The sequence below is a fragment of the Choloepus didactylus genome, chromosome 10, assembly GCF_015220235.1.
Source record: "Choloepus didactylus isolate mChoDid1 chromosome 10, mChoDid1.pri, whole genome shotgun sequence".
Taxonomy (NCBI): Eukaryota; Metazoa; Chordata; class Mammalia; order Pilosa; family Megalonychidae; genus Choloepus; species Choloepus didactylus.
Window position 1 is genome coordinate 84,051,722 of NC_051316.1, and position 25,057 is coordinate 84,076,778.

The 25,057-nt window shown below is 46.1% G+C and overlaps 1 protein-coding gene across 7 annotated transcripts; it reads left to right on the forward strand.

Annotated features, from left to right (window-relative positions):
- Positions 1 to 602: 602 nt before the first annotated feature.
- Positions 603 to 24,999, forward strand: PHF24 (PHD finger protein 24). 7 transcript variants are annotated; one of them, XM_037798414.1, is made up of 9 exons: positions 603 to 715; positions 14,153 to 14,534; positions 15,220 to 15,405; positions 18,687 to 18,765; positions 19,073 to 19,278; positions 19,616 to 19,776; positions 20,075 to 20,173; positions 22,771 to 22,800; positions 22,923 to 24,999. In XM_037798414.1, the coding sequence occupies exons 2-9, from the start codon at positions 14,157 to 14,159 to the stop codon at positions 23,044 to 23,046; spliced, it is 1,263 nt and encodes a 420-aa protein (XP_037654342.1). In that variant the 5' UTR covers positions 603 to 715; positions 14,153 to 14,156; the 3' UTR covers positions 23,047 to 24,999. The 7 variants fall into 7 exon arrangements, 6 of the variants coding, with proteins under 6 accessions (XP_037654342.1, XP_037654343.1, XP_037654341.1 ...); XM_037798415.1 differs by lacking the exon at positions 603 to 715 and adding an exon at positions 1,911 to 2,000; XR_005210764.1 differs by lacking the exon at positions 603 to 715 and adding an exon at positions 2,534 to 2,669 and having other exon boundaries at positions 20,509 to 22,800; positions 22,923 to 23,034.
- Positions 25,000 to 25,057: the final 58 nt, after the last annotated feature.

Sequence of the window (25,057 nt, forward strand, 5' to 3'; positions counted from 1 at the left end):
TTACCTTTACTTCTTAGGATAAAGAAAGATTTCCAAATGGAAAACCCTGAACCCTTTAACCAAAGCTATAGTTCCTTGTTGTTTACCATAGCAGTCCCATATTCAAAATTATCAAATGCCAATCCTAATAAAGAAAGAGCCCAGGGTTCATGTTTCTTCAGAATGGGCATGAAGGGGTTGTTTCCTTGAAGACACAAGCTCTGATTAGATGTTAACACCATTTTAGCTGTTTACCACACCAGAAGAATCTAATTTAGCCCCAGATTCTTCATCTGAACAGTTTGGTGGCCTTAGTTCAACCCCGGGCAGAATGCTATTAAGGACCCTTTGGGTGTAAGCAATGGAAACCCACAGGCTGGCTGAAACATAAGGATAAGGGGCAGAAGGAAGAGAAGAATCAAGATTCAGGGAGAGCAGGGACCCACACAGGCCTGGTGTCAGAGCAGCAGTAGTTGGTGCATCTTTTTTCAGAACACACTCTCACTAACTCAGATCCAATACTTCCCAGGTTCTGTGCTGCTCAGTTCCTAGCCTCAAATTCTGGGAGAGAGACTATGATTGCACTGACTTAAATCAGACGTCTACCTCTGGATCAACGGGCAGCAGCCAGGAGGCAAGCTGCCTAAGTCTGAGAAGGCCACCAAAACCTTGTCCCTGTACAGTGGAGCCATTCACAGTGAAGCGGGACTTGTGTGCTGAGCAGTACCCACAAGGGGTAAGTATTGCAAGCAAAAAGTTCGCACCGAATTTCTTTCATGTGAGGTCACCATCAGGACATGAGAAAGACAATACAGGATTCAGTAGCATTCTGATTCTTTTTTTCCCCAAAGTCTCTTTAATATCCCTTAGCCTTGCATTTAATTATCAATGTCTCTTGAGGTTGTCTTTCTTTTCTTTCTTTTTTAATTGTAGGAACATAGATACAACATAAAGTTTACCATCTCAACCACTCCCATTCAATGTGATCACATTCACAATGTGGTGGTACCCTCACTACCTTCCAATACTAAAACTTTCCCATCCCCCTTGCCCCCCACTCCTGGAAACCTGAACTCTACTTTCTGTCTCTGTGAGTCCGACTTTCTCTCATATTTTCACAACAGTCAAAGAAGGTCCTGGTTTCTGAGGAATAAGTCCTAATTTTAGAACTCCATATACTAATAGTTAGCAGCCTCTCCCCTTTCTCAATGCTCTCCTAGCACTTTAACTCTTCTTACTTGATACCTAGTGTAGAGACAGTATAGTATAAGCTTGGATTTCTATCTCACCTCCATTACATTAATTATGTGACCTTAGGCAAGTTTAACCTTGCTGTTCTGCAGTTTCTTCACTCACAAAATCTAGAAACTAACAATACAGTACCTCAAGGGATGGGTGTGAAAATTAATGACAATATATATAAAGTGTTTAGAAGAGTACCTGGCACTTTGTTTTTTAAAAGTGATACCAATATTTACTACTACCCTTAAACTTGCCTAATACTCCCTGTTGGTAAGTTCCATGATGGTAGGGACAAAAAAAAATTCCTCTTTTTATCCCCCACAGCACCTAGCACAGTGTTTAACAAATAAAAGAGGTGCAAAAAAGAACATGAGTTGTAGCTGAGATATAGAAATTGAATGCACATGAAAATTAGGGTAAGTTAAAAAGGTAAATGCAATTAATTTAAATAAAAGGATTCTTGACAAACCATTCGTGTATCGTAAGTTATTGCTTTTTAGATAGTTATTAGGGGTTTTATTACTTGGCATTCTTTTTCTTGCCCTGTTCAAGGCATCCAGTTTAGTGTAATGCACGTTACAGCCCTCAAAACTCCTGGCCTCCTGACAAGCTGGCTGTTGGACAGTCTCGGAGGTGACGTTGCTGCAGCAAAAAGTGTATTATAGATTTGCTGCTGGAGATGCTAGACCAATAAATTAAGAAAACAGGTGGGTTGGGCCAGCCAAGCGCCATGTGAAGGCTCATTTGGACATTCCAGAGGCGGGTGGGATACTATGAAGGTGAGAGCCCTAAGGGTCGTGGGTCCGGAGGCCTGGGTGGGCAGCCGGGCCTGGCGGAAGAAGTAGGGCCCCGGCCTAGGTCCCGGTGGAGTCATTCTCACCTCCTCAAGTAGATGCGGGCGGCAGGACCCATCCGGACCCTTCCTGCGGCCCGGAGCGGGAGTAAGTTGTGAACAACCGCCGCCTGCGGGAGGGCACTGACCTTGTCGCGGGCAGCCGGGCTGGCGCAGTCCCCGCGCCGCAGTGCCGGGGGCTCGTGGGGGCGCCCACTGACGCCCAGCCAGACGGCTCCACGAGGCCGGACACGGAGCCCAAGCCCGGCCGCCGCCCTCCCGCGGTCCCTCAGCGCCTCACCCCCGCACGTCGACCCCCCGCTGAGCGGGGAAGCCCGCGCGGGAGGCGACGAGGGGTGGGGCGGGGCGCGCGCCCACCTGCCCGTGGAGATCGCCTCGCGCGGGCGCACGCGCCGCAGCCGGGCCGCGGAGCGGGGTGGGTGGGTGTGCTCCGGGTGCGCGCGCGCCGCCGCCTCAGCCTGCTGCGCCGCCCGCGCCGCCCGCTCCCTGCCCTCGGCCTCAGCACGCCGCCCCGCTGAGCGGCCATGGGTGCTGCCGGGCGGGTGGTGTAGGGCCCGCCAGCCTCGGACCCGTGTCCCGCACCCGGACGGTCCCGGTAAGCGGGGACGGGGGCGGCGGGGACCTGGGAGTCTCCCCAAGGGGCGGGTCTGCGACCCGCGGCAGCCCTCCCTGGACTCTGAGGTGTTTGTGTGGGAGCCGCCCCCCAAGTGGACCCTGTGTAAGTGGATGAACCCCGAGTGTCTGCTGCCTTTGACCCCTGGGAGAGACCATTGGGGGATGTGGGGGGCCGCCCCCATAGAGGACCCTGTGTGAATGGTCTCCTGAGGGCTCTCTCTGCATTTCCCCCCATGGGGAGCGCCAACCTGGGGGGCATCGCTCCCAGGGGAACCTTCTGTGTAACTACGGGAGCCTCGCAGGTGGTGTCTGGGGTCGCCTTTATGGAAGAGCTTTTGGGAACACAGGGGAGCCTCGGGGAGCCTGCGCAGTCAGGATGTACCTCACAGAGGACCCCCTAAAGGAGGACACTAAACTGTGCCTTAGAATGCATGAAGGGAATTTCTGACTGGGGAGAGGAATCCTGCCATGGGACCCAGGACCAGGAGTGACTTCCTATATGCCTGAAGGACTTTGGCCTTGAGCCCCTCTAGGACTCAGTGTGCCCTCATTTGTGCTTGCCCAACATGATTAAAAGGGGCTGCCTTTGTCCATTGCCCTCCATTAGGATTTCTCTTCCCCAGTTGGTTCCAAGATGAATTTTAGTGTCAGGCAATATACTAGGTATTTTTTTTTTTTAATTTCATATAACCCTTACATGAAATTATCCTCTTTTGAGCATTAAACTCAGATTAAGCAATTTGCCCAAGGTCACAGAGCTTGGGTTCGTGAAATCTATTTTTTGAATTTTATTTGGGAAGAAATATCTAGGAAAGGTGGAAACAAGAATGTATGTTTGTCAAAAAGCTGCATTAAGGGGTTCAGCATAGGGCTCTGCAGATAGTATATGCTGAGTAAATGTGATGATTACTCAAGTGGGTAAGGATAATTGGACTGGGGATGAGACTAATGCAGGGACTGATTTCCACTGAATCCCCAGGTTTCTGAGTGTGGCTTCTTTCATTGGCAGTCTCACTGCAGTGATTCCTCAGGGTGGCTCTGGATCTAGAAGAGGGCCTGGGAAAGGCCCCTGAGTGTGGTCTTTGACCAGGATTTGCTCTGGGGAACTAGAGGGAGACTTCAGAGGATGGAAATGTCCCGAAGCCACCCTCCCTACTGCAGAATCCTTGAGTGGGAGGAAGGAGAAGGCAGGATGAATCCAAGAAGTATGATCTATGCTATCCTTGTAACCCTCTATGTGCACCAGCAGGCATTGGTCCACAGATAGCACTTAGGACCCTTTTGTCCAACAGTGCCTCTGCTGGAGGAGGCTGGCAAAAGTGCCAAGCCAAGGAAGGCCAGTTGGGAATCAGTTGTCCAGAAAGTGCAAAGGGTCTGCACCTGCTATAGAAATGCGCTCTCTGGTAAACTGTATCTTACTCCCTTGTGTCTGGTAGCACTTTCATTCCAGCTGAATTCCAGGGTGCAACTTTGGACCCAAAGATTAAGACCCTGTTTTCTGGTACTCCAAACAATGAAATGGAGGGGGTCAAGCAATGAATTCACTATGGTGCCATTGAGGAGAGTTTTTCAGTTATCCTTCTTCCCTTCTTCCACACAGCCAAACCTAATGACATCCTCCTTCAATAAAAGTGACCCCCTTGGCTCCTGGGATTACATAGTGAGAAGAGAGACTAAACTAGTGAGAAAATTGAACAATCTGGTTTACCAATCCTTAGTTGTTTTTGTTTGTAACTCAAGAATGACTGCCTGAAGCATGGGTGTGGTACCTCATGAACAGCTCTTTGGAGTAAACTTTGACAAATGTTTATTTTGGTTAAGCACTTCCCCTTTACAAAGTTACAAAGGGGATTATACCCTTTCAGTTCAACCCCTTCTCATCAGCTTAAAAGACCAAAATAAATGGGTATTTTAAAGAAAATCAGAAGGAGCAACCTGCAAATATATTTGCTCCTATTCAGGGATTTGTCATTAGGGTTTTATTCCTAAATTGTTCTTTTCAGTATCACATCCATTCATGACCATGGAAAAGTCACTGGAGGGAATGAGATGCTCCCCAAATTTGGGACCTCAACATCCAGCACTGGGTGAACATTAAGATTACAGAAATACTAAGATTACTGTCTAACTCTCCCCTAATCACAAAATTGGTGTGCAGATCAAATAATTCCAGAATGGGCATGCAGGATGCCACCAGGTGGCCCTTAATGTTCTCAAAAATGCTCTCCAAAGGGAAATAGACAGGACGGAATGGCTCATCCCATTTTCTTTTGAGTGTACTCAAATGTGTCTGGATTTTACTCTCTGGATTTCTCAGCTCTTTTCTTCACATATTCTCTGACCACATTCTTATGGTTTTCATCTTCCCTCATTTGCCATGTTTTTTTGACAGTGCTTCCTTTCCTTCAAATGTGAATAGCAAGTCCATTTCCTTTACTCCTCGCATTTTTTTTCCAGTACACCTACTCCTAAGTGGATCTTATTCATGTAAATAATTTCCTTTCTCCTTAGCTACAGAATCTGTTATCTTCTAGTCCCACATGGCTCTCTCCAACAATGCTGCTTTGTTTCTGCTATCTTCATTTCCCAAATTAATTTATTCATTTCTGATGGAAATATAATTATCCACACCACCCCTCAATCTTAATGGCCAAGTTCTGACAGAAGTTGCATGCCAACTTTGGATCAAGAACCAAGACCATCAATGTCCAGCTGTAGACATGATTATTTTTCCCATTATAACTCCCCACCATCCCCATATGCCCTTTCCAGCAATCCCCTCTCCAGCAATCCCCTCAGAAACCCACATATGTTTACTAAGTGCTACCTACTTGCCAGGCCCTATGCTAGATAAATATGAAAGTTCCTTGCCCTTGGGGAGTTCATATAAAACCAGTTTGCATTTCTCTAATTATATATCATAAAGAATAAGAAACATAAGGGGAAAATTACATCTTTTCAGAGTTTCTACAGAAATCATGGTAGAGTGTGCCTTTTCCCTGTTGTCACTGAAACTCAACTGCTGTTCTGTGCCTCCTCTGGCAACCAATTCTTAGCCCCCCTGCCACTGCCCTGCCAAAATTACTTTTGCCCATATGCTTTGAGTGAACTGGCCACACTCCTAGCTTCCTATAATTACAATGACAGTGCCTCTGTATTTGGTAACACACTACCATTTACAAAGCACCTTTAAATAAATAATCTTTATTTGATTTTGAAAAATGTTTCATCTTACTGGGGTCTTCTCACTAAAACAATGTGGACACTTCCATTGCCCCCACTACCACCAGGCATGGATCCCCCAGTAGGGAAGCCCCAGTTATTCACTACACTCACCCCCTACCAACTCATATTCTGTGGAGAAGTTTCCTGCTGGGTCTTCAGGCCAAGCAGTGTATTCATTACTCAGTGTTAGAATTTATCAGGACTGTCCCTCTTCCTGGCCTCAGAAAATCCAATTATCTAGATTATTTTTTTTCCTTCCTGAAATCTAAATACATATTCCCTTCTAAACAAGTATTTTAAGCATACTATCTCAAACCAATATTTTTGGCTGGTGCTAATTCTTATGCGAAAGCAGGTTTCCCTACCTATTTCTATCCAGCACTGAGGCTGGCTTCATACCATCTAAGCCGTGATCAGGTCCCCACATAGCTCCATGCTTTGGCATATGCTTTTACCTCTTCCTGGAATGCCTTTTCTTTCCTAATCCACTGGGATAACTCCCACTCATATTTCAGAATTTAGCTCAAGCAACACCTTTTTTTTTCATCCTCCACTTATGCCCCCTACACAGCACATACTCACACTGCAGTCTTACAGGCTGAGTGAGGTTCTATTTGTTCATTCTACCAGTAGTTATTAAGCACCTTATCTGTGCCTCACACATAGTAGGCTGCACTCAGCAAATGTTTGTAAAATCAACAAATAAGTAAATGAAGATTATTAAGGTGTAATAACTGCATTAAATGGGGCTGACTCTGTGCTTCCAGGGGCCATAGCAGAGAACAGGGTGTGCCTCTCCATCTTGCTGAGAAGCTCTGCTTGCTAGGTGCAGTCCACCAGCCAGTAACTGGTGGTGTTATGTTCCGTAACTGCTGCTCTCCTCCTGTGGGATGTCAGCGCTATAGCTTTTAATGGAGACTCAGCCCAGGCCCCCGGAGGCCAAAGATCATGCCATAACTTTGTTTTCACGTATAATAGAGCTTTGTGGGCTTTCAGTGTGTATTAGACAACAGCAGAATGTCCCTTATGCCTCATCCCCTTGAACTGAGGCCAGGAAGACAGTTTTACTCAGTCTTTAGCACCTCTGCTGCTTGGAAACCCCAAACGAGCCCTGTGCAGTTAGGGTGACTGTGTCTTCCTGAGCTGACTGAAGCCAGGGTTGCTGTGCTGGACAAACAAAGGTGAATGGAGGGAGATGGAGAGACACAAGGCATATCTCTTTCAGGGTCTATAGAGATGGGAAACTAAAAATTGTCTGTAGGCCACTGCCAGGCAACAGAAGGAACAGGCTCCCAGAGCACTGGAGTGAGGCAGTGGCTTCCCAAAGCAACAGCGAAGTCACTGGAAAACGTCCGGACCACATGAAACCTGGATTTCCTCAAAGACCAGGAGTCTCGTGGAGAGCTGTTTATTGAGTAACCAGCAGAAGATAAGAGGACTCTTTTTGGTGGTTTTTGCTTAGGTCTCAGGGTTAATGTTGATGTGCACATTGAACTTAGGGTGTGTGCTTTGCATTCTGCATCTTTTAGACCCTGGTTCTTTTGGTTTTCCATACCCTTATGAATGGTGTACTTCTGTGTTAGGTATGTGGCTTTCCCTGAGGCTCCAAGACAATCTTTCAGGCACATGCTTCCAGGAGCCATTTGTTGACCATCCTGAAGCCTTCCACCCTTATATACAGATGCTGTTTATACTACATTTCTCCAGTTCAAACCCAGTACAGAGGAGACACATTTTCATATTTCCTGCTTGTGCTTTCAATGCTTTTGACCTGGGGTCCAGGCCACATTGCCACGGGTCATAACATACATGGAGGGGACTGTTGACTGTGGTAATGTTGGTCTCTTTTCTTATCATTATGCTTGTGAAAACTGGCTAAAATCCAAAATTTAATGGCTCTTACTGTGGTTAAAGAAATCACCCATAGCTACTGTGTGGGTTACCTGTTCTCATCCCTCCTAGCCCTGACTCACTGTGGTTCCACCTCTGGGAAAGCCGAGTAGATATGATGAGCTGGTCACTGCATTGTTTTCTAGAAACGAGTATTGCAAATTTGGTCTGATCAGTCCCTTGGGTCCATTTTGAGAATATGAAGGGGTACTCACACTATGATCTCAAATCAACTTTTCATGTTGTTCAGTCATCTCTGCAACATTCATTCAACAAAAATGCATAGAATACATGCCCTGTGGAAGGCAGTGGAAACAATCTCAAATTTTCCTCCCTCTTGATCTCAGTGAAAAACTGGGGCTTCCTTTTTTCTACCTGCTCAGTCCACTCTCTTTGTTTCCCCTTCCTCCACTCCCTCTTAGAGGTTTTCTTTGCTTTGTTCCTGCCTAGCAAAGCAAAGCCTTCCTATCCTCCAGGAGATCACTCTTAATTGCTTTTGAGCCTTTTCCAAACAGCTGCCATTCCCATATCAAGAATCAAATAAAAGCAAGTACATGTGTTTTACATTTAACGTGCAAGATGAGACTCTAGCCTATTAGAAGGGATGCTCATCAGGTTCTCCACAGCTAGGTAGCTTTATAGAGAGAGCTTGGGAAGAGATATTCTCCAGCTGCCACTTCCCTATTTCTCACCAACTTATGTGGAGCAACCCACTTACTGCTTTTACCCCCACTATTTTGCCCTTATAAATAATCCCGCTGCTTTGTAAGCAGGTGCTCTGCAGAGTATGGGTGTGTCTTGCACACATACATTCTAGAGTGCCCCATATGTCTTACTGCTTAGCAAACACTTCTATCTAGACAGCCTTCTCTAGATCCAAAGAAAGATTCTGGTTGTCATCTTTTTCCTCCAGTTTATATAGCCAGCCAGCCCCATTCTACCCTCTTGTCTGCTGTGATTTACCACCACCTGTTCTGTGCCAGCCCCTGGTCCCTGCCCCTCCCACTGAGGTTTCTTTTCCCCAAGCCTTCTCTAGATATCACAAATTCTCTTGTCAGTTACATCATCCTTAGATCAATGTTTTTCTTTTATCCCTTTTTTCATTCTTGTTAGAGAACAGAAAATCCCAATCCCATGCACCTGCCGAAGAAGTAATCATTATATATAATTTGGTGCATCTTTGCAACTTGATTCCCTAGGACTTCTTCTAGCACAAGGGAGGCCAGGTATTTCTCATCAGACATTTGTTTTTACCTGTCACTAATCACTACTGCTTGTTTCTCTAGAAATTAGAGCTGATTTTATTCATGTCTCAGAGACCCCAGGGCACATATATGAGCACATTTCCTTTTAATCAAGGTGTCTTGTACGCAGGTTTGATCCTCTCCTCCATTAAGCATTAAGGGCTTTAAGCTCATTTGTGAAGCTTAATTCTGTTGCATCCTCGCAAGTTATTCTCAAAATCAAAGCCACTTCAATCCAAAAATTGACTTGGGGTCTTGTTTGGATTTAGATGTTTCCCTTTTAATGGTTCTACTCTATATTTTCTGTCCTTACAGGCATAAAGGAGCCTAGAAAGTTGAGCTGTCACAGGTAAAAGCCACAGAAGTGCTCCCAGAGCCTATAGTAAAGTCTGGAACATGGGTTTTTTGGGGTTTCTATATTTGTTTGTTTGTCTTACTGGTAGGTGTCAGCTTCACTCTTCAACAAAATTCCTTTATGGACAAATTCCCAAAACCACTGCAGTGAACTCATTAACAATTGAGACAGCGTAAAGTGATTCTTGTTATCCTTACAGAGAATAATGGGTTATAACAGGACTTCAGTGTGTTAGATGGTGCCTGTGGTTAGTTTGCTGATGCACTATTAATGAGTCAGTTCACTTATAGAGCAGCCCTCCTAATTGGCTGGACATTGTTCAACAACTTTTATTTTGTCATCTGAAAAAGCCAGTAAGAACCACATGCATACCATTGATTTTCCTCCATTGAATCATTCTCGAAAAATTGAATTGTATGTTTACTCCAAATTTCCAAATAAATGTTACTCAAATTTTTTTTTCAACCCATGCCCTCTTTCTGATAAATGTAAAAGTCTTATGACTGCTCCCTAAAAGTGCCAGTACAACTTCTGGGAGGGGACCGCCTCAATTATTTGAAGAGTTAATACCTTCTGTTTCCCCTGGAAGCAAGAAGACAATGTCAAGCTCTGCTGTTTTGTAATCTTTGCTACCAAAAAAAAAAAAGTAATGACTTCTAACATATTTGTTTTTCAAACATAATTATAATTGACAGGCTTTTTCAGTCCACTCATTTCTCCCCCTTCTCCTGGAGTTTCTGATATATACCCCCTCACTTGCCCCAGGATCTAGCCAATTCACTATTTTGAGAATCATTGCTCTAGTTTTTGTGTACTATTGCATTCAAGCAGTTTTTTTTCTCTCTTTTTATAACATGAATATTACAAGTTATTCAGTAATTCCCCTGTAGAGGTTGTTTCTACCTTTTTGTCACTGCCAACAGTGCTCCAATGAATATTCTTTTTCGTAAGCCCACAGGTCAAAGAAGATCAGCTTCTTGTATACAGTGGGGTTTTTCTTCAATCAGAGGTTTATTAGTAGCTGTCCATTTCTGCTAGACCTTCCAGCCACACAGACTCTCAGGATAAGCTTGAGAAAATTGTTCATCTTGCACCACAAGGGCAAAGCTTACCTTATATACCTTAACTCTTTGAGATGACCATCTTTAAATCAAAAGAAAAAAGTGTAGTTATTAACCAAAAACTTTGAATGATCCTAAGGCTGTGTGTTTCAAACTGCAGGTCCAGATCCATTCGTAGGTCATGAAATCGTTTGAGAGAGTCACCATCAGGATTGTTTTAAGGAAATAGGATAGAGATGATATCCTATATAAGGAAATATTAGGGAGTTTCACATGTAGCAAAGATAGGATTGTTCCACAAAACTGTTTGTTCAGTTACAGATCTATAAACACATATATAGGAAACCAGGGACACAATATAAATTGTATTTCTTACTATGGGTCAAATCAAAAAATTTGAAAAACATAACACAAAAGATTTCTGATGAAACACTGTGGGCCTGGGAATAGCCGTTGATCATGAGGTGTGCAGGGAAAGGCTGTTTGTCAGTTTTGCATTCTCCCTCTTGCCTGTCTGTCCCTCTCACTGTAAGTGGGGGACTTGCTTTCCCACCTAATTGTAGTGCACAGCTGGAGCTCCTAAGGAATCTGGGCAGGTCTTGGGACTGTAGCTCCAGCCTCTACTTCAAGAACCTCCAGATCAACAGCCTCAGCCAAAGGTTTCTCTCTCACACACACATATACACACATACACACACACACATTCGCTTTCCTCCCTCCTCCCTCCCAAGACCGGATATTCTTATTAGGTCACATGGACTTTTAAAAGAATTTGAAAGATAACATGAGCATTCCAGATATTTATATGCTCCAGACACACTCATTAACAGATAGGAAAACTGAAGCCCAAAGCAGTAAAGCAACATATTCTGGGGTCAAAGAATGACAGGTCCTGAACTAAAACAAGTCACTAGATGCCAGCCTTGGGATCTTTTTTTATTGTATTAATTAGTGCGCAATGTAGGAAAATTAGAAAATACAAATTAACAAAGAGATGAAAAATATACACACATACATTCTTTCTTACAAAATGAGAACATGCATATTTTCGTAACCTATTTTTTCATTATGTGCTCATATATTTTGAACATCTTCCCAAATCAATACATACCTTTCTACCCCAGTGTTTTTCATGTTGTTTAGTCCTCCACTGTACCATAACTTAACCATTTCCCTATTGTCTGCTGTTTGTTTCAACCAGGAAAAAAAAGAATTTTTCAAACACAATTTATTATTGTCCACTGAGTCATGAACACCTTAAATGATTTCCTGAATTTGCCTTATAGAACTTTTCTCAGTAAGTCCCTTCTGCCACCTCCCTGTAAAATTATTCAAAGTACATATCCCTTAGTCATATATTTTAATTTTACAAAGTGATGAGGTAGTGGTGGTGAGGTCTTTATTTTCTTAAAAGTCAGCTTACAAATTCAAGAATATGGGTTTCCTTGGTAACATTTGATGGCAGGGCAAGCACTTAGGCAGGGTAGGAATTTGCACAACTGTGGAGCATACAAGAAGTGTTTCTGGCCCCAAAAGATAGGTCAGAAATAGACACCCTTGGTTGGTGTTTACACCAAGTAAAGAAGAAAGATTTGGCTGCCATCAGATAATGTGTATTAAGGCTTTGTTTTAAAAAAAAAAAAAAAACAAAATGTCTTCTCTACAATTAACTAATTGGAAAATGTTTATTAAGCATCTCTTCTGTGCCAGGCACATTGCTAGGCACTAGAGATGGATACCACGCAGGGCAGAAACAGTCTAGTAAAAGAAACTGGCATTAATCATATAATCATCCAATTGCATTTATACTGACAACAATAACTGCTTTAATCCAGAAGAGCATGGTGCTGTGAGTGTTTGACCTGGCCTGAGGAGTCAGCATTGACTTCCCTGAGGAAGTGATAACTTGAGCTGAGCTCTGACAGATGAGGAAGCACTAATCAGGTGGGGAGGAATGTTCAGAGGTCCCAAAAAGAGAGGGAGCATGGTCAGTAGACTGAAAGAAGGCCAGTGTGGCTAGAACACAGAGTGAAGAAGGGAGCCAGGCTGAGCCAGACCATTCAGGGCCTCATAGGTCATGGAAAGAGATTGATTGGGAGTGAAGGGTGAGGGGTTATCCTGATAGCTGTAGGAAGCCATTGAAAAGTTTTAAGCAGAAATACATGACACCTGAATGTCCCGGAACATCTGTAATTCAATGTGGTCAAAGCCCAGTTTAATTGTTCCTCTTCCTTGTTTCCCAATTCTGTAAATGGCACTACCATTCTTCTAGTTAGTCAATTTAGAACTGCCCTCTCTCCCTTTACCCTTGATCAAATCAGATATCAATTTATTCCTAAATTTCTTTAATTCTATTTCTATGATATCCAGTCAGCATCATTCCTATTGCCCCCATTTCAGTTTAAGCCTTCTGTATTTTGCCTGGGCTCTTATAGTAATCTGCTATGATTGGTTCTACTCTCCTCCTACCCACTGCCACCTTTCCCACAAACAAACTGAGGAAAACCTCCTACCCCTCCTTTGAGGTCCAGTTTGGCCCCCGGTAGTATGGTCTCATCTTCCTTTAGGCAGTCCCTGCACTTTATCTGACTTCTGTGAATTCTGATATTACATAGCTTGAATTTTGAGACTCTGTCCTTCCTGCTTTCTGTTCTCTATTATGAGTGGTTAGTAACTTGCACATAGTACTATGCAATAAGCCTTGATTAGAATGGATTGAGGGCAACGCTAAAATGGACTCTCCACTCCACTTTACTCAGAACAAGCATCTCCCAGCTGACTTCCACTAAGGCCCTTCAGGCCAGGCTAGCAGATCAGCTTTCCAATGTGCCATGTCATGCCTTCACTTTCCAATGCTGCACCCCGGTACAGCAGAGGTAGGGCAGGTATTATGTTAATTTTTAACCTTAAAGGATATGAAATTTCTTGAACAGTTTCAAAAAGCAAAGCAGAAAATGTGGGAGTGACATTAGTGAAGCCGTAGAAGTGCTGGAAGTACTTAGAACTCATAATAGGCCAGTTGCTTGTGACAGACAGACCCACAAAGAGACATAGCTACTGATTAATGGGAGTAAAGGAATATTTGTTTCTCTTAAAAAGTAGGAGTCCATTCACTCTCACTTAAAAAATACGCATTCGGTGAGATTGTCCCTGGATGGGTTGTACACAGCACTTATCAAAGGAGCTTGAATCAATCAGTCAGAGGGCCTGAAATGTGCTGCTGCAGGCCTGCTTTAAGCTTTGGCTCTTCTTGTGGGGTAGAGGAGAGACTTGGGCTCTGAAGTCTCTGACTATCAAAAAGCGACAGGGCTGGGCCCTTTAGGCCAATGGCTTTAGGAAGAAAGACAGAGATACTACTTCACATTTGTAGAGGGCTTTACAGTTTACTAAGCAGTGTTAATTTAAGCCCATTATCTAGTGTTATTCTCATGATTGCCATGTGAAGAGGGCTGGGAAGACAGCCCTCATTTCATAGATGGGAAAACCACAGTCACAGGGCCAATCAGAACTAGAAGCAAAGTCTTCTAACTCCTTAACAGGTGCTCTCTCCACTCTACCATTCTACTAAGTTCTGGAAGAGAGAGAAGCTGTTTAATAGCACTTGCCACTCAAGTGAATGGTTGATACTGCTTGGGCTGACATGATCAGCCACTGGCTGAGTCTGTGCTCCTCTGCTTTTGGTCCACAGAGTCATGGGGGTGTTGATGTCCAAGCGGCAGACAGTGGAGCAGGTGCAGAAGGTGAGCCTGGCTGTATCCGCATTCAAGGATGGGCTGCGGGACAGGCCTTCCATCCGACGCACGGGTGAGCCACCCGAGTCCTGCCGTGGCACTGTAGAGGGCTCTGTCCAAGAGGTGCAGGAGGAGAAAGAAGCAGAGGCAGGCACCTCAGTGCCCCTGGAGGAGAGCAGTATCAACCGTGCTGCCTGGGAGCGGCTCCGAGATGGGCGTGGCGTGGAGCCTGAAGAGTTTGATAGGACCAGTCGTTTCACACCCCCTGCCTTCATCCGCCCCACCCGGAAGCTGGATGATGACAAGCCTCCAGATATCTGCTTGGAGCCCAGAGAGCCTGTGAGTGCCCAGTTAGGGCAGGTTCCTCAAGTATTAGGTCTTTGGAGGGTCAAGGAGCAGGGCAGCGAGGCTGGGTATATTGGAGACGAGACAGAACCAGAATGACTGAGCTAAGTCCCAAACAGTCTTTGAATTTCTTCCACAAAAATTAAAATGTTAGTTAAATCCTGGGTTAGTCTTACTGAACGCCTTGGGGCAGTGGGTGATGAGGAGTGGTACCGTGGTGGGTCTTCTGCCAACCCTCCCCCCCCCGGGGTTCCTCAGCCATGAACAATACCACCCCCTGTTGGGAGCATTTGGAAATTTGGGAGGGGGGAGTTTGAAGACATCACAGGATTAGGGGTTGCTCCTGGTGTTTGGTGCCAGGAAAACCAGGGATGGTAAATGTCCTGCAGTGCCTGGGACAATCCATCACAACAAAGAATTGTTCTTTCCAAATTCCAATAGCCACCCTGTTTAGAAACATGGTCAAAAAGCCTGAGCAGTGGGAAGGACCTCCAAATTCTTCTCCTCCAGAGAGAAAGCCCTGTTGCTTTAACACTGGGTCAGTAGGAGCTCTACTTCTAGGCTGCTCCAGGGAGACTTAGCCCCATGCATGCTTATGGGAAGTATTGTGCCTAGTGGCCACAGGATCTTGCTGCCTGTGCTTACAGATGTCTATTCCCCCCTGCTGTTTCTTCTCCAGGTTGTCAACGATGAGATGTGTGATGTCTGTGAGGTCTGGACAGCTGAGAGCCTCTTCCCATGCCGGGTCTGCACCAGAGTTTTCCATGATGGCTGCCTGCGCCGCATGGGCTACATCCAGGGAGACAGTGCAGCGGAGGTGACCGAGATGGCCCACACAGAAACAGGCTGGAGCTGCCACTACTGTGTGAGCCTGGACTGCAAGGACAGGGGACTGCTGCTCAGCAGGGGACTTGGAGTTTTCCTGGAGGCCTAGTCTTGGAACACGTGTTTTGAAGGCAGTGGCCTAAAGAGTTTTCTGATAGTAGTTACAAAGTTCCTAGAGCTAGGACGGGGTTTCTCAACCTCAGCACTATTGAAATTTTGGGCCAGATAATTCTTTGTTGTGGGAATTGTATGCATTGCAGGATATTTAGCAGCATCCCTAGCTTCTACCCTCTAGATGCCAGTAGCACCCCACCCCTAGCTGTAACAAACAAAAGTGTCTTCAGACATTACCAAATGTGTCCCAGGGGACAAAATCACCACCGGTTGAGAACCTCTGAGCTAGAGGATTGAACAAATAGGATAAGGCCTGATTACTCAAAAGTAATTCTGCATGGAGTAGTTCTTTCTCTAATAGTCTGTAATTGTCGTTCATTGTTTTCATCTAAAAATGAACCTAAAATCCTCACCAGCTTACTTCCAGTGTGGATGGATTTTATCACAGGAAAACTTAGTCCTGAGATCCTGGCCCTGCCTACTACTTAACTCTAAAGAACATTTGTTTTTAATCTCTGAAATGTGCATTAATTAACAAAGCCTTATTGATTCAGAACTTTGCAAATTATATATAAATGCCTTCCTACTTTTCGTGAAGGATAGAGTCAAAGTTAGTTTCCACTGAAAGCCAGATTTCTCCCATTTCTCACCATGACTAAATGGAGTTCACAATCTTGCCTTATTGATATGTGGTCTTGCAGATGTCTTCATTATTACTTATTTCAGAGTAAGAAGCATCCGCTGACTCCCTTCCCCCATCCCTTCTTCATACTGCCTAGAAGAGGGCAAAGATGTGCCACTTTCTAACAAGTCACTCATTCTCTGTGGCTTGTCCATAAGATGAAGTATAGAACCGTTCTTTCCAGCCTCGTAAACACCTTTTCCCCAGCTAAAGTATGCCACAGCAGACCCTGCTGTACAGGCGATCTCTACTACCAGTCACCATCCACCATACCTCTGAATGCAGCCTTTTCCCTTATAGCCACTCTGCTTTGAGGAGTACTGCTGATGTGGATCTGGGTTGGAGGTGTCTCCTTCCTAAACCCCCAGGAATGCACTGCTCCCTTCCCAGCTTTCTGTCACAGTCCTACGATAATTACCACCACTCTCCACAAGAGTTTTTACAGAGGCTTCTTCCAAGCGCCTACTCTTTCCCTCGTTTCCTTCACAGCCAGGTCAGGAAAATACTTATCTTAAAGGACCTTCTCATTTCCCTCAGGCTCCTCAGCCAACTAGGATCTGGCTTCTGCATCCATCATTCTTTTGAATTGGGTCTTCTTCAGGTCACCAGTGGCTTCCTAATCATCAAGTCCAGTGATTTTTCTCAGGCATCTTCTTACTTGACCTCTCTGAAGTATTTGGCACTTCCTTATCCCCCATGTATTTTAGAGTTTGACAATTCTTATTATGAGAATGATTACACAAAAGTGGAAATTAGAAAAGAGAAAATCAATAAAGTTCCACCACACTTGTATAATCACTGCTAACATTGCCCTCTACATTGTGAAACCCTCTTTTCTTGGTTTCCAGTTCCCTCTTCTTTACTAATTGCCCTCTTGCCTTCTTCTCTGACCGTTCTTTCTCCATACATTTTGCTAGTTTCTATTCTAGTCCTAAATGCTGATGTTTCCCAGGGTTTTATTGCTAACACTCTTCTTACTTTCTCCCTCCCTCTCCCCCCTACCCCTCCCTCCCTCCCTCCTTCTCTCTCTCTCTCTCCCTCCCTCCTTCCTCCCTCCCTTCCTCCTTGGGTGATTTCACCCACTCCTGTAGCATCAGCCACAATTTCAACATTAATGACCCCAAAATCTACAGACCTAAATGTCCTGTCTCTGGGACTTGTCCATCTTGATGTCTTACATCCAACCTGTCCCAAAATGAACTACTCATCTTTCTCTCAAAACCTGCTCTTCCTCCATTCCTTTCTCTGTGAATAATACCATCCTCTCAGTTACCAATCCCAACTCATTTCTCTCCCACATCCCTCACATCCAGTAAGTCAATAGGTCCTATTGATTCTCTTTCCTAATATTGTTTACATTTCTCCCTTCTTCTCCATTCCCATATCTTCGTTTAGCCACTTACCTTTTCTTTCCTGTTCTATTGCGACAGCCACCTCACTGCTTTCCATGTCTCCTGGCTTTCTGTCTCTAATCCATTCCCCGCTGAGCAGCCAACAATCTGACTATGGCATTCCCCACTTCAAAACCCTTTGGTGACTCCCCTGTGCCTTCAGAATAAAGGCCCAACCTGAGGGGCTCACTAAAGGGCATTTGAGGCTCTTCACGTTGAGGTTTCTGCCTACCTCTCCTCCTTTTAACTTTTTTCATCCTCATCCACCCACCCACCCACACTCACACACACTCTACACATGCTATATAGCAGCCACACGGAACATCTCACAGGGCTATTAAGTACCAGCATGGTGCTCAACATATACTAAGTACTCAATAAGTGTTTATTAAAAGAATGATTTGAGTTCTTTATGAAATCTAAAAAATGAATGTTTTTCAAATATCTGCTCTTGGTCTTTACTGGTATTTTTAGGAAATGACTAACCATCTACTGGAAAGACTCTTTGAGAGTTTAAAGATTATAAAGTAACATGAACAAAATAGCATTATCAGTGCTCTTTTGGAATCAAAACTTATATAGCACCACAAAATACTCATTTGGCTTTAGGAACTTTGTCATGATGGCATCTCTTTTAAAACCCATTCTGGAGTTATTTGAAGTATACAACCCACTAGGAGCAGAGCTAGAATTAAACTTTTTTTAAAACTAAAAACTCTTTTGAGCATAGTCTAACACAGAAGCCAAATACATAGGATGGATAAAAATGGAGCTGCTCAGGTTGATGGAGAGTGAGGTTCACATCCCTGCCCACTCACTAGCCCCATGTTCCCTTTCCAAGGAATCCCTAGGGGATCTCAGAGGATAATTTGAAAACCACTATTTTAGTAAAAGGGATTCAGGACTGGATCCAAGATATCTGGGCTCTGGAGAAGATTCTGCCACTGAGTTGGGCAACTGAGCAAGTCCTTTCCCCTCTCTGTGGCTTCAATACCCTTGATTGTGAATGAGATGCTGGGATTAGATGATCTCAGAATTGCCTTCCAGTTGAACTACTATTTCCATCCTTCTTGATCCTTGTCTTTCCTCTCACTGGCCTACATGGCCACTGACTCAGCTCTTCCTTTTTCTCAGGACAACCTCAACTTGCTGCTCACTGAGGAGGAAATGTACAGCCTCATGGAGATGTTTCAGCAGTGTAAAGTCATCCCTGGTGAGGCTGGAGGATGCTCCTGTGATGGGAGAGGGACCGAGCAGCTTTTTCCTTCACACTTTCTAAAATGAGCCATGAAAGGAGTATTCTGGAATTTGGGGGGGGGGGGGGGCGGGAAATAGGTCCCTGTTCCCAAGTTGTTCACCAAAAAAGGCACCTACCCCAGCCACTGCCTGAGTTACCCTGACTGTGGGAGACAAAGACTCAACAAGAGGTATGGACATAAGAGCACTGCTGGAGGTGAGGGGAGGTGCCCCAGGGACTGAGGAAAGGGTGGGCATAGCCAGCATGGGGTGTCTCCCCACAGATTGTTCCCTGACGCTGGAGGACTTCCTGCGCTACCGCCACCAAGCCGCAAAGCGGGGAGACAGTGGCAGGGCCCTGAGTGAGGAGCAAGAGGAGCATGCAGCCCACCAGTTTGCAGCCCTGGACCCTGAACATCAAGGCCACATAGAGTGGCCAGACTTCTTGTCCCATGAGTCCCTCCTCCTCCTGCAGCAGTTGCGACCCCAGGTAAGGGTGAGCTAGGGTGGATGACCATGGGATGCTGGGTGGCAGAGACCTGGGAAGCATGCCGGGCAGGTTGGGGAAGCACTGGGGCCAATACCAGGAATGGACTCAGGTTCCATCCAGTGACAAGTGACCCAGTGCCTAGGCTGGGGAAACTGGCTGAGGAAGAGTGATTTGCACTGGACCCTCCTGAAAATATTGGTGAAAGGCTCTGGGTAACTTCAAAGGGAAGCCCTGTTTACAGTAGCAAAGGGGCTCATGGAGATAGGATTCTCTATTGCTTGAGAATTTACAAAATATTTTTCACCTCCAAGACCTTAACTTCTCTCTTCTTCCCCAGAACTCTCTGTTGAGGCTTCTGACAGTCAAGGAGCGGGAACGAGCCAGAGCCATCTTTCTGGCCCGGGGCAGCGGGCGCACTATCAGTGAGGCAGAGTGCCACCTTGCCCGGCACTCCTGGTTCTGCAAACGCCTCTCTGAGGCACCCTCCTGCAGCATCAGGTCTGCTCCTGCCAGTCCCTGCCCCCACTTGCCCCACTCTCCTCCCTTTCCCATGCCAAATGACCCTTTGGCCAACAACCCTCTTTTGCCAACAACCAGGAGAGGATCCTCCTGTACATTAACAGAGGACAATGATTCCTATTGGCTAGGGCACAGGGCAGCCTCTGCTCCAAACTGTGTGTTACCCCCAGTCAGAAAAGCCTGAGCATGCACATCCAGAGCAATGGGTTCACCAAAGTTTGGAGGAGCCAGGCCTTTCACTCTCCCACTCCTAACCACATGTCCTTGTTCCCTACAGCATCAGCCATGTGGGTCCCATAGCAGACAGCAGCCCAGCCAGCAGCAGCAGCAGCAAAAGCCAGGACAAGGCCCTGCTACATGCAGAGCAGGAATCCAGGTAAGTGGGACCTCCTCACTTGGCTGTCTGCATCCCCCTGGCCCTTCCCAGTACACACAGACAAGTAAGAAAGAGCACTGCCCACTGCACCCTCAAATATCTAGCACTACCCTAGAAACCAGGCCCCAGGAGTACACTTTTGACCCCTGACCCCTCAGCCTACCAGCTGGCCTGTAGGCTTGATAGCACAGTCAGCCAATGACCATCTCAGACATGAGCCAGCACTGCCCTAAGCTCTGCCCAGCCCAAGCCATGCTGCAACTGGGATCAGGCCTCATGAGCTTTAGGGCTCTGCAACCAGTCTCACAAACCTCCGTTCTTTGCTTCCACTTCAGATTTGTGGACTGGCCCACCTTCCTGCAGGAGAATGTCATCTACATCTTGGCTGCTCGCCCCAACAGCTCAGCCATTCACCTGAAGCCCCCAGGATAGCACAGAGCAAAGAAGCTCAGCTTGGGCACAGCAGTGTTCTCTCCCCTCCTTTCCTTTCTCCCTTTCCCCCATCAACCACTGGCACTGAGACTGACGGAGATGGGGTACTGCCAGCATCTTAATTTGTCACTAGGCTTTATGGCACCAAAATCACCATTCTCCCCACAATAGAGGCAGTAAATGCATTGCCACAGGGAGTAGCCCTGGGAGCAGTGGCAGCATCTGCTCCTGGGCCACAGGCCTTGAGGGTTCCCTCCCCTGCACTCACATCATAGCTGGCATCCCAGATTGAACCTACCACCACATGCATATATATGTATGCACACATACAAAAACACACCTAGTTGCATATGCCTTCAGAGGCCTAGTTCTTTTTGGTTGAAAAGGACCCAAGTCCCTTTGTGAAGCCCATAGTATAGATGAGGAGGTTTCTACTTGCAACTTCTGTTGGCCAATTCTGATTTCAGATAGATAAGTCTCTGGCCAAATGATTCTTAATAAGGGGTCATATCAGACTCACATGCCCTGCTGGAGATGCTGACATGCCCCTTCTACCCCCATTGAGAATCCCTTTCATGGTGAGCCACTGTTCCTACTTGGGGTATACTATATCTTTCTGGTGTGTTGGGTGGGGAAATTGTTGAAAACCATCACTGCAGTTTAGCCCACTATTTACTTCAATTCTAATTCCTGGTGACAGAGAAGGCTACTAGCCTGTGGAGTCCTGATTAGAAAAGGAGGTAGCACCTCTCAGCAACCTGGAATTCAAGAAACTCTCAGCCAGGTCACCCAAGTCCAAAAGTCTAGTGGAAAAGTCAAATGCCAGGGAGAGCCCTCCTGGCCCCTCTTTTGCAGAAAAGGTTTATGGCCCAGGCCCCAAAGGGGCCTGAGTAGAGCAAGTGTGCTGCTAGGAGTTACAGCTCTCTGTTAGATGCTGCCACAGAGACCCAAAGCCTGAGCTCCAGTGAGGACAAGGTCTGGGTGGATGAGAAGAGGAGGCGGCTCATGTCCTGCCATCCACTTCAGCTCAACTGAGCCTTAGATCTTGAAAGGCATACCATGTACTATTGTGTGGAGACCAGAACCAGCCTCTTCAACAGTCCAAGAACAGCTTCACAGAAGCCCTGAGCTAGGGCATTCCTTTCAACCATCCTGACAATGAAGATAGGGTGAAGCTAAGAAGAAAATTTGCATTTGAGCTCTCCTGAGCAGAGAAAGGCCCAGCAAAGCCTCCAGAAGAAGGTTTTTCTTCTTCCCATCACTGAGACATGGCCTGAGTTGCTGCTGCTCCTCACTGCTCACTGCTTGTCCTTCCCACCAGCCTAGGGCCTTGGCCTGGCATGGGAAGACTTTGGGGAAAGCAGAGGTTGCCACAAAGGCATGAAGCCTCGTCTCCACGTCCCACCTCCCCTTCCTAGTTTCTTGTCATGTTCTCAAGTCAGTGTGTATTGTGAGTCAGCCTTGGCCCTGGGGTCCAGGTTCCAGGTTTCTGTTTACAACCTATTGACTTCAGTGTCCCCAGTGGGACCACCAAGAGTTATTGAAGAGGTCATTGAGCTCAGTCTTGCAGAAACTAATATATCCCCATTGCTTGAGGCACTTTCTTTCACTGAATTGGGTACTTACCGAAGAAGAAGCATACAGCCCTGTGTTGAGATGCTCAGAGGAAAGGGGAGGCCACAAATAAGGCATTATAAGAGAGCTCTATAATCTCATCCTATAGAAATGCCTAACTTAGAAGCATGGTAGTAAGCTTCTGGATTGGACTGTTTAAGACTGAAATGAATCAGACACTCAGAAGATGGGTCTGGGTTCATGTGTGAGGCCCTGAACACCTCAGAACCCACAGTTGTTCTGTAAATACTCCTCAGCTGTACTCCAAGGACTGATGAGTAAAAGGGGCCATTCTGCCCAGCCAAAAAATAAAGCATATGACTTTTGGGCCCAAGGACCACATTGGAAGCAGCCAGGCCTGGGGTTTTGCACTGAGAAAATTAAAGCACATTAAGTATAGGGGCTCTTACTTTGCTGGTGAATCACTCTGTTTGCTAATGGCCTTGGGCTTCTTGACCTCTTGGACAAAGCATTTTGAGAAGAGACAAGTTCTGGGTTTTGAGAGATGAATAGTTGTTTTTTTTTCTTTTCTCCTCCTGCCGCCTCCTCAGTCACAGGAACGTGAACCTGCACAGATCAAGGTGATGCTTATCTCTGGAGCTACTGCTTCTAACAAAAAAAAGTGCTGGTCTGGCAAATTGGGCCAAGGGTTCAGGCCCTTTTGGGATCAGGCCCATTTGGGATCCCCCTTCCCCTCTTCCAGGACAGCAAGTTGCAGAGGGCCCAAGGGACAGCTGCCAGCAAAGAATAGAGTTCCCAGCCTGCAAGAGTCATATGAAGCAGAAAAGTACAGAGGAGCAACTGGCCTATTCTCCTTAGGCATCTAGCTTGTTACCAGAGGTGAGGTCCCATTGCTCCCCCATTCTAGAATTGCAGAAGCCCCAACCCAATCCCACTGTCCAAAATTTCCTCCCTTTGCAGTGTGTATGGAGATGTTCAGACCTTTCTAAACCTAGTGAGGCCCATTCCCTATCCTCTTCAAGCCCTTCCACTGTGTGGCTGACTGCAGTTCTGCCAAGTACAAAATTAGTGTCTGACTCTAACAAGGGTATGAGAAAATGTTTCAGTCTTTTCTTCTTGGCTGCCCCAAAATGAGATCACTGCTTTTCCTAAGCACCACCCACCTGGCCCCCCAGCCAAGGGAAGCTTGGGTTACATATGTGCTCCTATGAAGACCACTTGCCCTCAGCCTGTATTACACCCAGGAGTCCTTTTTCCGTGCTCATATTTAAGTAAAGGGGCAGCTAGATGAGGGGGGTGGAGATGCAGGTACAGAGGTCAGCTGAGGGAGTAGCTGTTGCTGTATAACCTCTCTGGTCTGCTCCTTGACTTCCTTTCCTAAGGCCAGTGTTCCCAAACAACTTCAGGCTCTGAAATTTTGAGCAATGGCTTCCTTTGGTATCCCAGGGATGGAGCAGTTCCCTCACTCCTGGGTACTGATCCAACTCTCAAGTGCTCTTCTTCCTTTGAGGACAGCCACAGCAGAAGCCATGAATGAACCCACTGCCTCTTCCTGTCCTCAGCCCAAGCAACTGGGGCTGGCAGGGCAGACTCTGGCCTTTCTGGCCCTGTTGCCCCATATGGGATGCCCCTTCTGGCCTTTGTGTGAGTGGCCAAATCTGGAGGTTCTCCCATTCATGTCACCGATATGGGAAGCACAGAATCAAATTGACTGGGAAGAGGGCATCTCTCTGGGGAGTGATCCCAGAGTTGTGCCCAGGACTCTTAGACATCCAGAAGCACAACTTCAACCATTGCAGGTATCACAGCTTCAGTCCAGGAAGCCCTAGAGCCGAGAGGAAAGCTCAGAAGAGGCTGCCCAGCAGGGCCTAGGCTAGCCATTACCAGCCCAGAGCCAGATCGCTCTAGTGATCCTGTAAGCATGTGCCCTTCAAACCAGCAAAGTAAAGCAGATATGTCCTTGGCACCAAAAGGCATAGCAACCTTGATGCCAGAATTTCAGGACATCCTGGCAGCACCTGTAACCATTGTCCCTTTCTACCCACCCAACCCCATTTACAGTGGTTAAAATTGCTGCTGCTTTTTCCATGCCACTTAGTTTGGATTTGCGCAGTTATTTGGCTGAAGCCCAGACAATTAGCTTTTTGAGTGGGGGTATGAATGCATAGTGCCTGTTCCTGACAGCTCAGCCCTGGAGTAAGGTGGGACTGGGCATTTTCCCTACAGTTGCTTTCCGGATGCTACTGCTATTAGCAACCTTGAAAGGAAAAGAAAATAGGTCACAGAATTTCCACCAGACCCCACTAGTGCTAAGGAAAAGCTGAAGCCCAGGGAATCCCCACTCTCTTCCCTCTGGGCCATGTGCCCCAATGACACAGATGGAGATGGTATCAGAACTGTTCTGGGCCAGTGGCTAAGAAGCCCAATCATGTTCTATTTTGTATAGCGCTGTTTTGGTATGACTACAGATGAGAACATCATAACTTAAGTAGCAAGTTCTTTCACTCACGGTGAAATGAAGACCTTGAAGCTTAGTCTCCAGCCATTAAGAGATGGCCTATGATCTGTCTCCCAGCCCAAATCAGGCATGTGAGGGGGAATCTGAGAGCACTTAAGCAGCAATGGAGAATCCAGTACCCTCTTGTCCCCCATGCCCTTCCCATGTGCTTTTCTGCAGACAGTAACTTGACAGTAAGCTGAGGTAATGTCCCTAAGCTCTGTCTTCCCATCACTGCGGCTGCATGCTCCTCCCCATGGCCCAGCCTTCACAGGTACTGCTGGGCATAGTGGAAATCATAATAAAGAGATTGTGATGCTGTTTCAGGCTCCTGTTTCCTGTTTTGGGAACCTACTGAGTTTCTGTGTGGTTTTCCATCC

Excerpts from the sequence above, each read along its gene's own strand:
- PHF24 (XM_037798414.1), top strand. The coding sequence starts at position 14,157 with ATGGGGGTGTTGATGTCCAAGCGGCAGACAGTGGAGCAGGTGCAGAAG. Across the intron at positions 14,535-15,219 it reads GCTTGGAGCCCAGAGAGCCT|GTTGTCAACGATGAGATGTG; the intron begins GTGAGTGCCCAG and ends TTTCTTCTCCAG. Across the intron at positions 19,279-19,615 it reads TGCAGCAGTTGCGACCCCAG|AACTCTCTGTTGAGGCTTCT; the intron begins GTAAGGGTGAGC and ends CTTCTTCCCCAG.